At 46.5% G+C, this 12125-nt stretch overlaps 1 protein-coding gene across 1 annotated transcript; it reads right to left on the bottom strand.

The window, feature by feature from the left end:
- Positions 1-1613: 1613 nt before the first annotated feature.
- Positions 1614-4597, bottom strand: LOC126521521 (uncharacterized). The gene is made up of 2 exons (XM_050170227.3): positions 3732-4597; positions 1614-2570 (listed from the first exon to the last, which is right to left on the bottom strand). Exons 1-2 carry the CDS (start codon positions 4498-4500, stop codon positions 2044-2046), a joined length of 1296 nt encoding a protein of 431 aa, XP_050026184.1. The 5' UTR covers positions 4501-4597; the 3' UTR covers positions 1614-2043.
- Between the last annotated feature and the right edge of the window lie 7528 nt (positions 4598-12125).

The raw sequence follows: 12125 nt of genomic DNA, 5'->3' as shown, positions 1-12125 counted from the left end.
TCCAAGTGAAGGGAAGCGTAGCAGGGGGCGGCAGAAAGTTAGGTGGGCGGATGACATTAAGAAGTTTGCAGGGACAACATGGCCACAATTAGTACATGACCGGGGTAGTTGGAGAAGTATGGGAGAGGCCTTTGCCCTGCAGTGGGCGTAACCAGGCTGATGATGATGATGATATATATGTTAGCAGAAATGAAGGGGCCCACTTACGAAAATTGCATCTTTAATGTTTTAACGTTTTAACGCCGAAACGGTAAAACATGCAAGTTTCGTAAGTGTGCCCCTTCGTTTCATCAACTACGTATGCACTGGATCTACCAGAACGTTTTCTCCTTGAATTATATATATATATATATATATATATATATATATATATATATACTGTGCAGTTGTCGAGTCGTCCGTGAAAGTGTGAGTGTGTGCGTGTAATCAACGGCTACATGATCTAAAACAGGCTATGCAGCTTAACGAAATGCGTCTTGATTCATCTTCCACGTTCAAAAAGTACAATCCTAAACAAGCAATCAAATCACGTATGGATACCATCGGGTCGCTCAGCATTTCTTGGGTTCGTTGCGTGTTCGTTGGCTTAGGACTTTGATTCAGTTTGCATTGGGGGAAAACTTCACGTTCAAACAGCTTTGTATAAGAAAGGGGCTTTGGTTTTTTTAGCCATCGGGAAGTGTCAGTTCGCTATCGTGAGAGTTGAAAAAAGAAAGATGGGAAGATCAGAGGTTTCTAAACAGGAATGCAAATAAATTAAAAAAGAAACGAACTTAGCAAAGTCAGTGATATAGGGCTATAGCATCAATCAACATTATCATGGCTGTAATCGCAGACGCGGCGAAGGAACGAGTGCAGGAACAGCCTTGAGGTAAAGTCGGCGCGAAGTAATTTTGAGAGTTCTGTTAAAGACGACAGCGCACGGCAGGACCATAGAAAACGGTGTATACGGATTCGTGCTCATTGTGGAAAGGGCACGGAGGTGAGATCGCTGGGCCAGATCTGTACGTGTAACAGAATACGACAGGGCAATCTCGTCAAGGTTACTTCAAGTTTTCTTCTTTGACATAGCTTGCTGCTCCATTGAAATATCAGGGATTTCGGAAATGGCGCACCAACTGGCTTTGCTTACTCAAAAAACCCAAATTCCTCTGTGCCTTTGGCCGAAAGCTTCCACTAACTTTGTTTTCTCTATTTTGAAATCTTTCCAGTAAGGCTCACGATCAGGGGTGGACTCGGCTCATATTCATTAGACACACACAGAGAGAACTTATTTGCAGGAAGGGCCGAGAGGTGGACCTGAATTCTGTAGCCTGCACGCTACAAAAATTGTTTAAAGAAAGGCATCTTGCAGCAACGCTGCAACCTAAGTTGAGATGGTAGAAATAAAGAAAGCAATCCTCGTGTATTGATCCAATGAGCTTCGTACTGTTTTTCATCTACTCGTATCCACGCTTAGTTTTATGATATTTCTATGAAAATTGCAATTTATTTTTATCACCGATACTATTTGGTGTCAAGAATAAAACAAATCGATCTTGTTAACTTCCTGTGTGTTCCAAATACTGCGTAGCAAAGGGAAGTACACGACAACCGAAAAAAGGTATCCGTCGTTAGAGCTTGTGACGTCGTTTATTTTTTGTAAAATCAATGATTAAAAAAAAAAAACAAGGTGCAACATGGTCCGTTGACATTTGTCCATCAGCCCTATCACCTTTAACACAGAATGCATAAAATCCGCAGCAAGAGCACCCACAAAAGAAGAAAAGAGCAAAAGCGACTGAAGACTTGCAGCATCCCTTCACGAAAGCGGCGTTCAGACAGGAGCAATAAATTAAGCGAACCGCGTATGAAAATGCCGGAAGAAAGCTGTGTTGTGTCCCAGCTCACTGCTGGCGAAGTAGCAGTCCTCGGCGAGAGGTGCACGTAATGACATTAACACGAAGCGCCAAGAAGCGGTCTTTCTGACCTGACGTAGAAGACGTTTTTTTTTCAGCTTTCAGAGTGCGTGTGGTGCTTGGTTACCTCCAGCGCGGAAGCACGTCAGATCAGGGGTGCCACTTCGCCGTGCTTCTTTTCTGCGACCACAGCGGGATCCTCCGGAGTCGTCGTATCGGGGCTTTCCACTTTGTCCGTTCGCTGGACATCTTTGACCACCTCCGTAACCTGGGGCACTTCCGTCTTTTCCTTCTTGGTCGCGACGGGCTTGACAGTGTTAACGACATCCTTGGGAGGAACGGCCGTAGTTGGAACGTCGCTGACCTTCACGGCGGCCGCGTCTACGTTCGCACTAGGCACGGCCGGCTTCTCGGGAACGACGACGACGTCCGCGGGCTCCGCCGGGATCACCGGCACGCTCTGCGCACTGCTCTCGGCGTCGTCCACGATGTACCGGAACTCGGTGGAAGGCATTATTGCAGCGCCCATGGCGTGATTGTGCTCGCCCCCTGCTGTGGCGGCCTGCTCGGCGATGGCCAGCATCAGCGCGTCTCGGGCAATGTCGGCCGACTGGTCGCCATCGTGATACCAGCTGGCGCCTTGGAACTCAGTATGCTCAAGCTGCTTGTCACCTAAAAGGGAAGGCAAGACCAGTCAAGCTGTTGGCTAAGAAACTGTTGAAGATCGTTGCACATGAGGCTTAGCGGGTACTTTTGGCGCTAGCGTGGTAGCGGACTGGGAATCCGGTCTTACTATGACACGCACCACTGCACGCGTAGTCGCACCGTGTACGCTTCGCATACTGTGTCATGACCGAACTCCCAAGTAGCACTGAGTGAGCAAAAGAGGAAAGACATAACGGGATACTGTGCCACGGCACTGAATGTGCTTTCATTCGAGCAGAACTCGTGTTTGAAGGGCTACTGCTAAGTGAAAGTGGCACTTTCGAATCACGGTGACAAGGCGAGATGTCTAAACGTGCTGTCTCTTGGTTGGTACGGAAGTTGAATGAAGAGCTTTTCCGACTTTCTTTTTTGTCGATGTCACAAGAATAGTGAATTTCCGCGTACCCATATTAGTCATAGTGTCTTGTCAAGCAAATGCTGCCGACTGAGATTTATAACTAATTTGAGCGCTAGCACAGTTACTGAGTTATTTGGATCGAGGGCAAATTACAAATTGACGAATTTTTAAGATTCAGTGTTCCTTGCGTGTTTTGGCTGCTGAGCACGAGGTCGCGGGATCGAATCCCGGCCATGGCGGCTGCATTTCGATGCGAGCCAAATGCGAAAACACCCGTGCACTTAGATATAGGTGAACGTTAAAAGATCCCCAGGTGGTCGAAAATTCCGGAGTCCTTCACTACGGCGTGCCTCATAATCAGAAAGTGGCTTTGGCACGTAAATCCCCATAATTTAATTGTAAATTTGTTCGTTGCGTGTTTCGTTCTATCAGTCCGTTTGGTTTTTGTATCCGCTATTATATCAGAAATTAGGATTCTCATACTTCGCTAGAACGTCGAATAATTAACTCTTCTTAGAGGTCGCGGGCAGGCTAGAGCTATAATGTAAGCACATTTTACAGACTGTGGCATATTCGACGCGTTATGAAAAATATAAACGCACAGGTACAGGTAAAAATAAACATGCAAAGTCTTATATGCGGTTCTTGTATTTGTTCGTGTTTTCGCACCAAGTTCTTTTTTCCCCTTAAGTCCACACCGACTGTATGGACAGTGTTCGTGAGTCTTAGATATTTTCATTCCGATAACTAGGCTCGCCTTAGTGACTTACCATTGATGTCGGCGGCGTGAAACTGGCCAGTAATTTTCTCGTGACCGCCATGTATGATGCTCCACTCATCGACATCGATGACTCCGTCGCTGTTGGTGTCATACTTGCTGAACTCGAGCACAGAGCCGTACTGCTCGACGCCTTCCGGAACCTTCTCGTCCCTGGTGGTCTCGTCCTCTACCGCAACGCCTTCCTCCACGACGGTGGTTTCTGTTTTCACCTCGTACGGCTTGGCCCCTTCGACCTTATCCTGGACAGTGGCGCCAAGGCCTTCAGTATCCAGCACCCCTTCGACCTTGTGCTGGTTTGGGCCCTCGAGTGGGTCATTGGTGCCGATGTCTCCGACTGACAGAGTCGGCGCCTTCTCGGGCTCGACCTTCTGCGTGGGCGCTGCTTCACCGATCTCGCTGCGAAAGGAGCTGCTGACCCCGTCGGCGGCCGGGACACCAACCGGCTCCACGTCGGGAACCGCTCCTCCGCTCACGGCCTTTGCCGAATCCACTTCGGATGTCTTGTAGGGCTTTGGTTCAACTTGAACATCCTTTCCGGTTTCCTTATTGACGACAGCGGCTCCGCCGTCAGCGTAGGTGGATGGTATTGTTTCAGAGATGATCGGCGTCTTCTCTGCGGAATGGATGGCGGTCTTCTCCGGCATAATGGGGGTTTGGATGTTTATGGGCGCGATGCCGTCCGTCTTAGGGTCAGCTATAGGTAACGCCCTGGCCGTGACGACTAGTATAGCCATCAACGTAAGCTGTTTTCTGCACATCTTGGGCGACTCTATGGGTGTCCTTCGAGAACTGTGTGCCAAGCCGACGGGGAAGTGGGGAGTGAACTGGGCGGCGTTCGGTGGTTGGGGTCCGCTTTTTAGCTGCGCAGCACGGCTCGAGGCGGCATTTTGTGGTTCCTTTCCTCCTCTCCACCATGGCGGTGATCTCCACCTGCGACGCCCTTCTCGACCAGCGAAGCGGTCTGGCCGGGCAAGGGAAGGTTGTTGGGTACGACTGGCCACTGGTTTGGCTGGAGTCCCTCTCACCTCGACGAATGCCGACTCGCCCCTTCCGTTTGATAGCGTCAATGGACGCCCTCTTCATAATCGCCTCTCTCTTTCTCTCGCTGTGGCAGCTGCACAGTGTGAAAGCAATGCCACACAAGCAACTTCGCACGCGCTCTCCTCTTAGGACGACAACCTCCCTCTAGTTTGGAAGAGGAAAATAAAATGCGCTTCTTTAAGTGTGGTTTTGTTTTTGTTTTTGCGCCACAACGAAGACTGCGCGCGTATCTGCGTCTCGTTTAGAGGTGTAGCAAGCGCGAACAGCTGCACAGGTTCTTCTAAGTGACAAATAACGTTGCGGATTAATAATAATCCGCAGTATCGATCCAAGTGCGGAGAAGTCGCAACGACAGCTTATGCAGCTCTGGAGATCCTTTAATTGTGAATATTCCTTTTGTTTCATTTCGTGCTTTAAAGCGTTTATCCATCTTTCTTGTACTATGGCTAAGCACGAAAGCGGTTTTTAGGCTATCTTTTTAGGCGATGCTATGTGCAATGTGCACGTGTGTGTCAAAACGAGCTGTCAACGGGATCGGGTCCCCGAGGGCGCTGCTTTTACTTTCTCAAACGCATCATTCTAAGTTTTGGGGAAAATATTCACGAAAAACAGGAAGCAACAGCAGCAAGATATCAGAAAATAATCAAAAAGCAAGTAACAGAGATCGCAATAAGCATACAAAGGAATGCCTTTCCTAGAGTGGTCTGTGGTTACAAGGAGTTTGTATATGTCATGCAGCGGGAGATAAAGACAAACATGACTCATAAATTGCTGGAGTGGAAAGAGGAAACTACGAAAATGGTGGAACAAGGAAATGAAACAAGCTATAGAAGAGCGTAAGCAAGTGTTTAGGGATCATAGAGAGACGAGAAAGTTGGAATTACAAAGAAGTATTGCTTAGATGGAACCAGCACCTAGAAAAGAAAGAGCTGGCGGGGATACTAGTGAAAGAGAAAATTAAATGTACAGGGGAACGTTGGGTGCAGGACATTTGCGAAAGAGATTAGGCACACTAGAAAGGTTCTGAAACCATGCGAGCGCACTAGGAGCACGAACTGGACATTCGCAAGCTTCCCATTTTCGAAATGGACGACGCGTTGCTGTACGTGATGGAGGTGATTAGTGATAAATTCGACAAAAAAGAAAGTGTAGTCCAAGCTCAGACAGATCCATCAATAGAGAAGCCTGATAGCACAAAAAGGTAAAGTTGAAAACTTCATCTGGAAAGAAAAAAAGATATATGCAAACAAGAAATAACACTGCAGCAGGGCCCTTTGAAATTACAGTACAGTTGATCGATCTGCTTGGTATAAAATGCAACGCACAGAGAACTAGAGCCACACAGCAAGGTATTAAGACAAAGGAAATTTTGACTGGGTGGCGTGAAAGCCGGACGAACTTCGTGTATAAAGGCAAATGTGATACTAATAAAACGAACTCGTACACACCAGTTAAAGAAGCATCGGTGGTATATAGAATAACAATGCAAGCCATAAGATTAAAGCTGTCGAAGTGGGTGGAGAAAAATGACATATTGGGAGAACTACAGCATCTACAGGCAGACGTTTAGAGGATACCATTGCACTTACTCAGTGCATAAATATTTTATTAGCACAGAGTACACTGTACCTTTATGGTACAGTGTATTTTTCTAGATGCTAAGGGAGCCTAAAGCAACGCACATTCTCAAAAACGAAAGCGTAGATGACGATTTCGTGAAGCGTCGAGGAAGATATGTAGGAAAAATCGAGTACCAATCGTATGGGAAGGCTGAAAATGCATAGAGCTAGTGGAAATTCACTGAAGGCTGAAGCAAGGATTGTCTCTGTCTCCATTGCGTTTCATGCTTCAGGTTAAGGGCATAAAAAGGCGACTGGAAAGTACTAAATTAGGAGTAAATCAAGTTTTGCTTTATCATACACCTGTAACAGGCAGATTGTGCATCAGAGGGTTCCTGGGCTGATGTATGCGGATGACATAGTGCTACTAGCGGAGTTGCGAATACTTGTGGCAATGAAGCGACACGTCTAAGCCTTAAGTTTAGCACATAGAAATCGGGAATTATGATATTTAATGGAGGAGTGAGTAACCACGTGGTGTCAGTTCAACAGCAAGGCATATCCGTTGTCAAGCAATATAAACACCTCGGCGTATACATAAAACTTAAACACCCACAAGTAAAATCTGAAAATTAAGGGGAAGCGGAACGTACTTAAAAAGAACGTAGAGTTGTTAAAAACTTTGGGGGTATAATAAATCTGAGGAAGGAAGGAAGGAAGTAATAGTGCCAGCACTAACGTTCGCAAATGCCAATCGCTGCTTTGAGATAAGGTCGAGGTTGCAAGCTAGATGGTGGGCGGAACGGGAAAACCCCAAATGGGGCAGCGGAGAGTGACTTGGGTTGGACCTCTTCTTAAATCGCAGAGGGAAATTAGCTTTGAAGACAGACTCAGGGACAGGGATAAAAAGTAATAAGCTGTGGGCTAACCTACACAAATACCTGTACTACGTCAGAAGCATGGACACGGAGTGGAGAACTGTCAACAGAGTTGACAGCCAGGTATAGAATAATTCAATGTGTCGGTAGACCACCGTCTACTATTCGACGCTTAATCACCTACCATATATTGTCCCTCCATCCCCTGCAGGTAGCACAACCACTCTCGCGCACAAATACATCTTCAGCCTCGTTTTTCTGCTGAGAATCTAAAGACCTTGAATGCCCTTCCTCAAAAAGTCACTGGCATCACCTGCTCATCACAATTTGTTCAAGTTGTAACAATGTTCATATCGATTTGAATCTGTGGTAACACCTTTCTGTACACGTTATATACCCATCCATTATATAATACCCCTACTACGGAGTGTGATATTAATATTTCCCAAAGTGTGGGACGAAATACATGGGCGTTCCAGTTACTTTTGTGCTTCAATGCGCAAAAGAGCACTTTGTTGAAAAAGTAAGCGGATCAACAGTACATTCTTACTGCGAGTTTGATGGCGCATATCTCCGAACTGGCGTCATTCTGTAAATTCATTCTAAGTGGATAAGCCTTGAAAACTCACCGGCTACAATTAATGACTTGCAGTATGTGCCTTAAAGCGATTAATAAGTTAATTAGCGAATTTTAGATAACTAGCTGAATGTGTGTTTCTATTTGTTGTGCTGGTGATGTCCGCCTCTTCGAATAACCCACCTCAAGGATAAGGATTATGCTATCTGCCACGGGCGATTTATAAATATTCCATAAAGCTTAAAGATGATCCCGGCCAAAGGGCGGCTGGGCCTATAAGATGGAGATTTACTTGGTGATCTGAAGCCGTATTATGTAACGATTCATTTTCACTTTTCACTCCTTCATTTATCATCCGTCGTGGCGAGTGGCTAATCTCGGAAATAATGGCGATGTCCTGGCATCCGGCCCAGTGACGAAGGGCGAAAAGAACCGAAATTAATTGGGTCGCTTCAAAACAACATCCACGGCGGTGGCCTGGCGCCGTGTGCCGGAGGCTGCCGCTGGTTGGTACGAGCTGATGCGCAAGGGTTCACGCGCGCCGTTAGTTTGAATTAAGCTGAAGCTAAGAGAAATTCTCGCTTATTCCATTATTGCACAAGAGGATTCTACTAGAGTGTATGCCTCAAGTCACCGTTTGGATGTCATGAGGTACCGAGTTAATTCGTGGGATTTAGCGCTCTTTTTCGACCAAAACTTGCACACCAAAGCAAAGCTGCACAACTCAAAATCAGCGAGAGCCAAAAAAGGCTCCTCTCGGAACGTATACAGGCCGCACTTTAATGGGAGACGTTGCATCTTTTTGTTTGCGGAAAGCCAGCCTGTGTTTGGTGCCTTTGCACTCGTTACTACGTTCAGCCGGCTTCCTAATGTCGCGTCGATCATTGAAGACCCAGGCAGTTCCTGTTCATCGGAGAGCGTCTGCCCACAAACGTAAGCGCTGCCGAAGGGGCAGACCAATTTTAAGACATTATTAACTATGTTTGCGTATTGGTTCTTGTCAAGATCATTGGTTTTGTCTTTTCAAGACAAAGCCGAATGATGGGCTACACCTGGAGAATGCCTTTTAGCTCCGGCAACACTGCAAGTCAGTGAGCTTCAGCTGGACTGTGCAGTGGCCGTTTTCCGACTTCGCCGAGAAAGGGTCGACAAACAGGCAATATCTCTGTTTCTCATCATCGCATGACTTGAAACGTTGTTACAAGTTTGGCAAAAGCTTTTTCTACATATTGCGGAGACACGGTATTGTGCTTTCTTTTCACTTGCGGGAACGTTTACTTTCATATTAAAAACTAATCGTTACCTGATGCGTAGTTATGACACGGACAGAAAACATTACGACTTTCACTGTTAGAATGTACGAGATGTCTAAATATAGGTCTGCATCAGGATGCCCATAATATAGAGACTGGATCTAGGAGCTTGTAAGGAAATCGGCCCTCCGAATCTTAGTCGCTTTGTTACGACCTCTTTAAGAGAGTTATTGAATATCGGGCATGTTGTTTGTATCAGCCTAGCGCAAAGCCTCGAGCGACATTGCTGGCGCCATTTTTACTGGATCTAAATAATCCCGATTGACGTTTCCTTCAGACGCGCTGCCGCGTGGGCACATGTTTATCAAGCTTGAAAAGCGGGATAACTAAGCGCATATCGGATCCCAGGCGCGACCGCCTGCAGTCGAAACCGCCGGGAGAGCGGGGCTTCGATTCAACGACAAGGCGCTGTAGGCGTTGCCTATATGGTGTGGTGATTTTTTCTAAAGTTCTACTGAATTTTGAAAATCGCCAATGGCAGATAGCATCATTTTTGCCCTTGAGCTGGATTATTCGAAAAAGCGAACGTTACTAGCACGACAAGTCGAAACACGCAAACAAATAATTAATGAAAATTCACTAACTTCTTAATTAATTACTTTACCGTACATGTCGCAATTTACGAGTTGTAGCCGGTGAGGGGCTCATCTTACTTTGAGAGCGGATGACATATATAAGTGCGCGCCTTCGAAGGCGCGTAACCATGCCAGACGGATCCAATTGAAATTAATTTCCAGGATGGTAGTAGTTTTGATATATTCTTTCCCAATGTGCGGAACAAAATAGATAGGCGTTCAAGTTACTTTTGTGCTTCAATACATAAAGGAGCATTCGGTTAAAAAAGTAAGTGTAACAACAATGTATGTTTACGGCGACTTAAATGGCACATATCTCCGAAGTGGCGTCATCCTGGAAATTCGTTCGAAGTGGATACACGCTTTGTAACCGCACTGGCTACAATTCGTAAATTGCAATATGTGCTGTAAAGTAATAAAGAAGTTAATTAGTGAACTTTTGTTAAATAGTTGAATACGTGTTTCAGTTTCTTATGCTAATAATGTCTGCCTGCCTGAATAATCAAGCTCAAAGGACTACATTTATGTAATCTGCAACAGGCAATTTTTAAAGTTCTGTAAAACCTAAAAATGATCACCCCGTATAGTTGGGGACTATACGTCTATATGCGCTTTCTTTTTTATGTGCGCGCATCAAAATGTCGCCAACTGCCATAAGTTTTGTTTTAGTGAACTTGACGCTGTCAACGGTTCATCGCATGCATTGTGTATGTCGACGAAAACTGTCGTTTTTTTCAACATGTATGTCAAGGAACTGGTTGCGGCACAAGCGCTTCATAAATGTTCGGTGGGCCGTATATATGTTGTGCCATTCTGCCATACAGTGTCGGGAGTTCGAGGAAACGAATTATTCTGGATGTTACTTCACACACTTTGCCTTGTCTTTGACACTGCATTCCGCGATCCGGGTACACGGGATCACGCACACAGATGAAAAGCGCGCAGGCTATCGTTGTCGATACGCCCTTACCGCACGACACGCAGCCAAGGCCAGTAGATACAAGCAGCCTGGCAGCGCAGGGGTGTTGCGTGTTGTTGTCTCTCGCTATCGCCACCAACGTTGTTCGCCCGCGCACCTCATTTGCCGCATAATGCCTGCGCGGAGTGGACCGTAAGCGTTCTGCTAAAAGCTGAAGTGCAGCCTGCTCTTGAGAGCGTAAAGACCACAGTTGAACCTTCCGGCTGTGCGTCGGTCTGGGAATGAAGTGGGATGCAGTTGATCTGCATGAAGAACAGGCACACTGGGAAAATCAGCGTGGATGAAGCCTGCAAGGTGGAGAAAATTTCATAAATGGGGAAAATTGTATGCATGTTGAAAGGGAAACATTGCCATCCACAGGACTTGTAGCACGAAGCTACAAAGAAGTTACAAAGCTATAAAGAAGCTACAAAGCTACGCATGCTATAGGTGCGAGTGGAAGCGCACGAGGGCAGCCGATGATCGCGGCTAAGTCTCGGGAGTGCAAGAGAGGAAAGCGGGCAGGAAACGCGCCGTCTTCAGTCGCGCGCATGGAGCCGGGTGGGAGAGGGTAGAGAGGGGGGGACGGGGGAGGTGTTGCACTGCGGCAGCCGCTGCGCTTTGCGCGGCCGCGCGCACCCTATCTTGAAAGTGATCTGAGTCGGGGCATAGAGTTTCTCACTACATTGCCTAGAGGGAAATCTGGCGCTGCTGCGCTGTGGTATGCATGGGAATGCCGGTATATTGTGACTTCGGATTGGCATCGTTCTCGGGTAGACAGGACGCCTTGAAGACGCGCTTGGCAAGCACCGTTCCGTCTGTCGCAATGATTCATTTTCTACTAAAACAGCACGTGGAAAGCTGTTTGGTTTTATTATTACGCAAAAACATGTTTTGTTTAACTATGAGAACTTGTTATTGCGTGTACGATTATATGTTACGTAAAAAGTATCTGCGGGCCGCTAAAGTTGGAGGACAGACGACAAGGTTCGCGATCGCTTCGAAACAGTTTGTCGTCTGTTCTTGCTTTTGTTCGCTTCGTCATGCATTGTAGGTAAGTAAGGATGTAATGTGCGTGAATTGAAACATTTTATGAAGATTTTACTTTGAGAACGCGTTATTTGTGTAGCCATATCCACGTTTTAGACGAAGCCTCGTACAACACCAGCCAACACGAGCCTCGCAGACACATATACCGTCATTCCCATGACGGCACGGTATATAGACCATATAACTCCCACAGACGGTGGCGCCAGATTTTCCTCTAGGTGTTATAGTGAGAAACTCTATGAGTCGGGGGCTGAGTTTAGGCAACCACCGGAAGGCGAATGCTAGTTTCGGTCTCAAGGAACATGCACGCTCCAAGCGGTTGCCGAATGTCCTAACTTTTTTTATTTCTCTTTTTGTGAATTTTAAATGGAGCGAAGCGCGGGAAGTGGTTGTCTTCGTGCGTCCGTCGAGCTTACCTCCGCTCACCCTTGC

This window comes from Dermacentor andersoni, chromosome 6 (assembly GCF_023375885.2).
Source record: "Dermacentor andersoni chromosome 6, qqDerAnde1_hic_scaffold, whole genome shotgun sequence".
NCBI classification, from domain to species: Eukaryota; Metazoa; Arthropoda; class Arachnida; order Ixodida; family Ixodidae; genus Dermacentor; species Dermacentor andersoni.
This window is presented reverse-complemented; position numbering and strand designations above follow the sequence as displayed.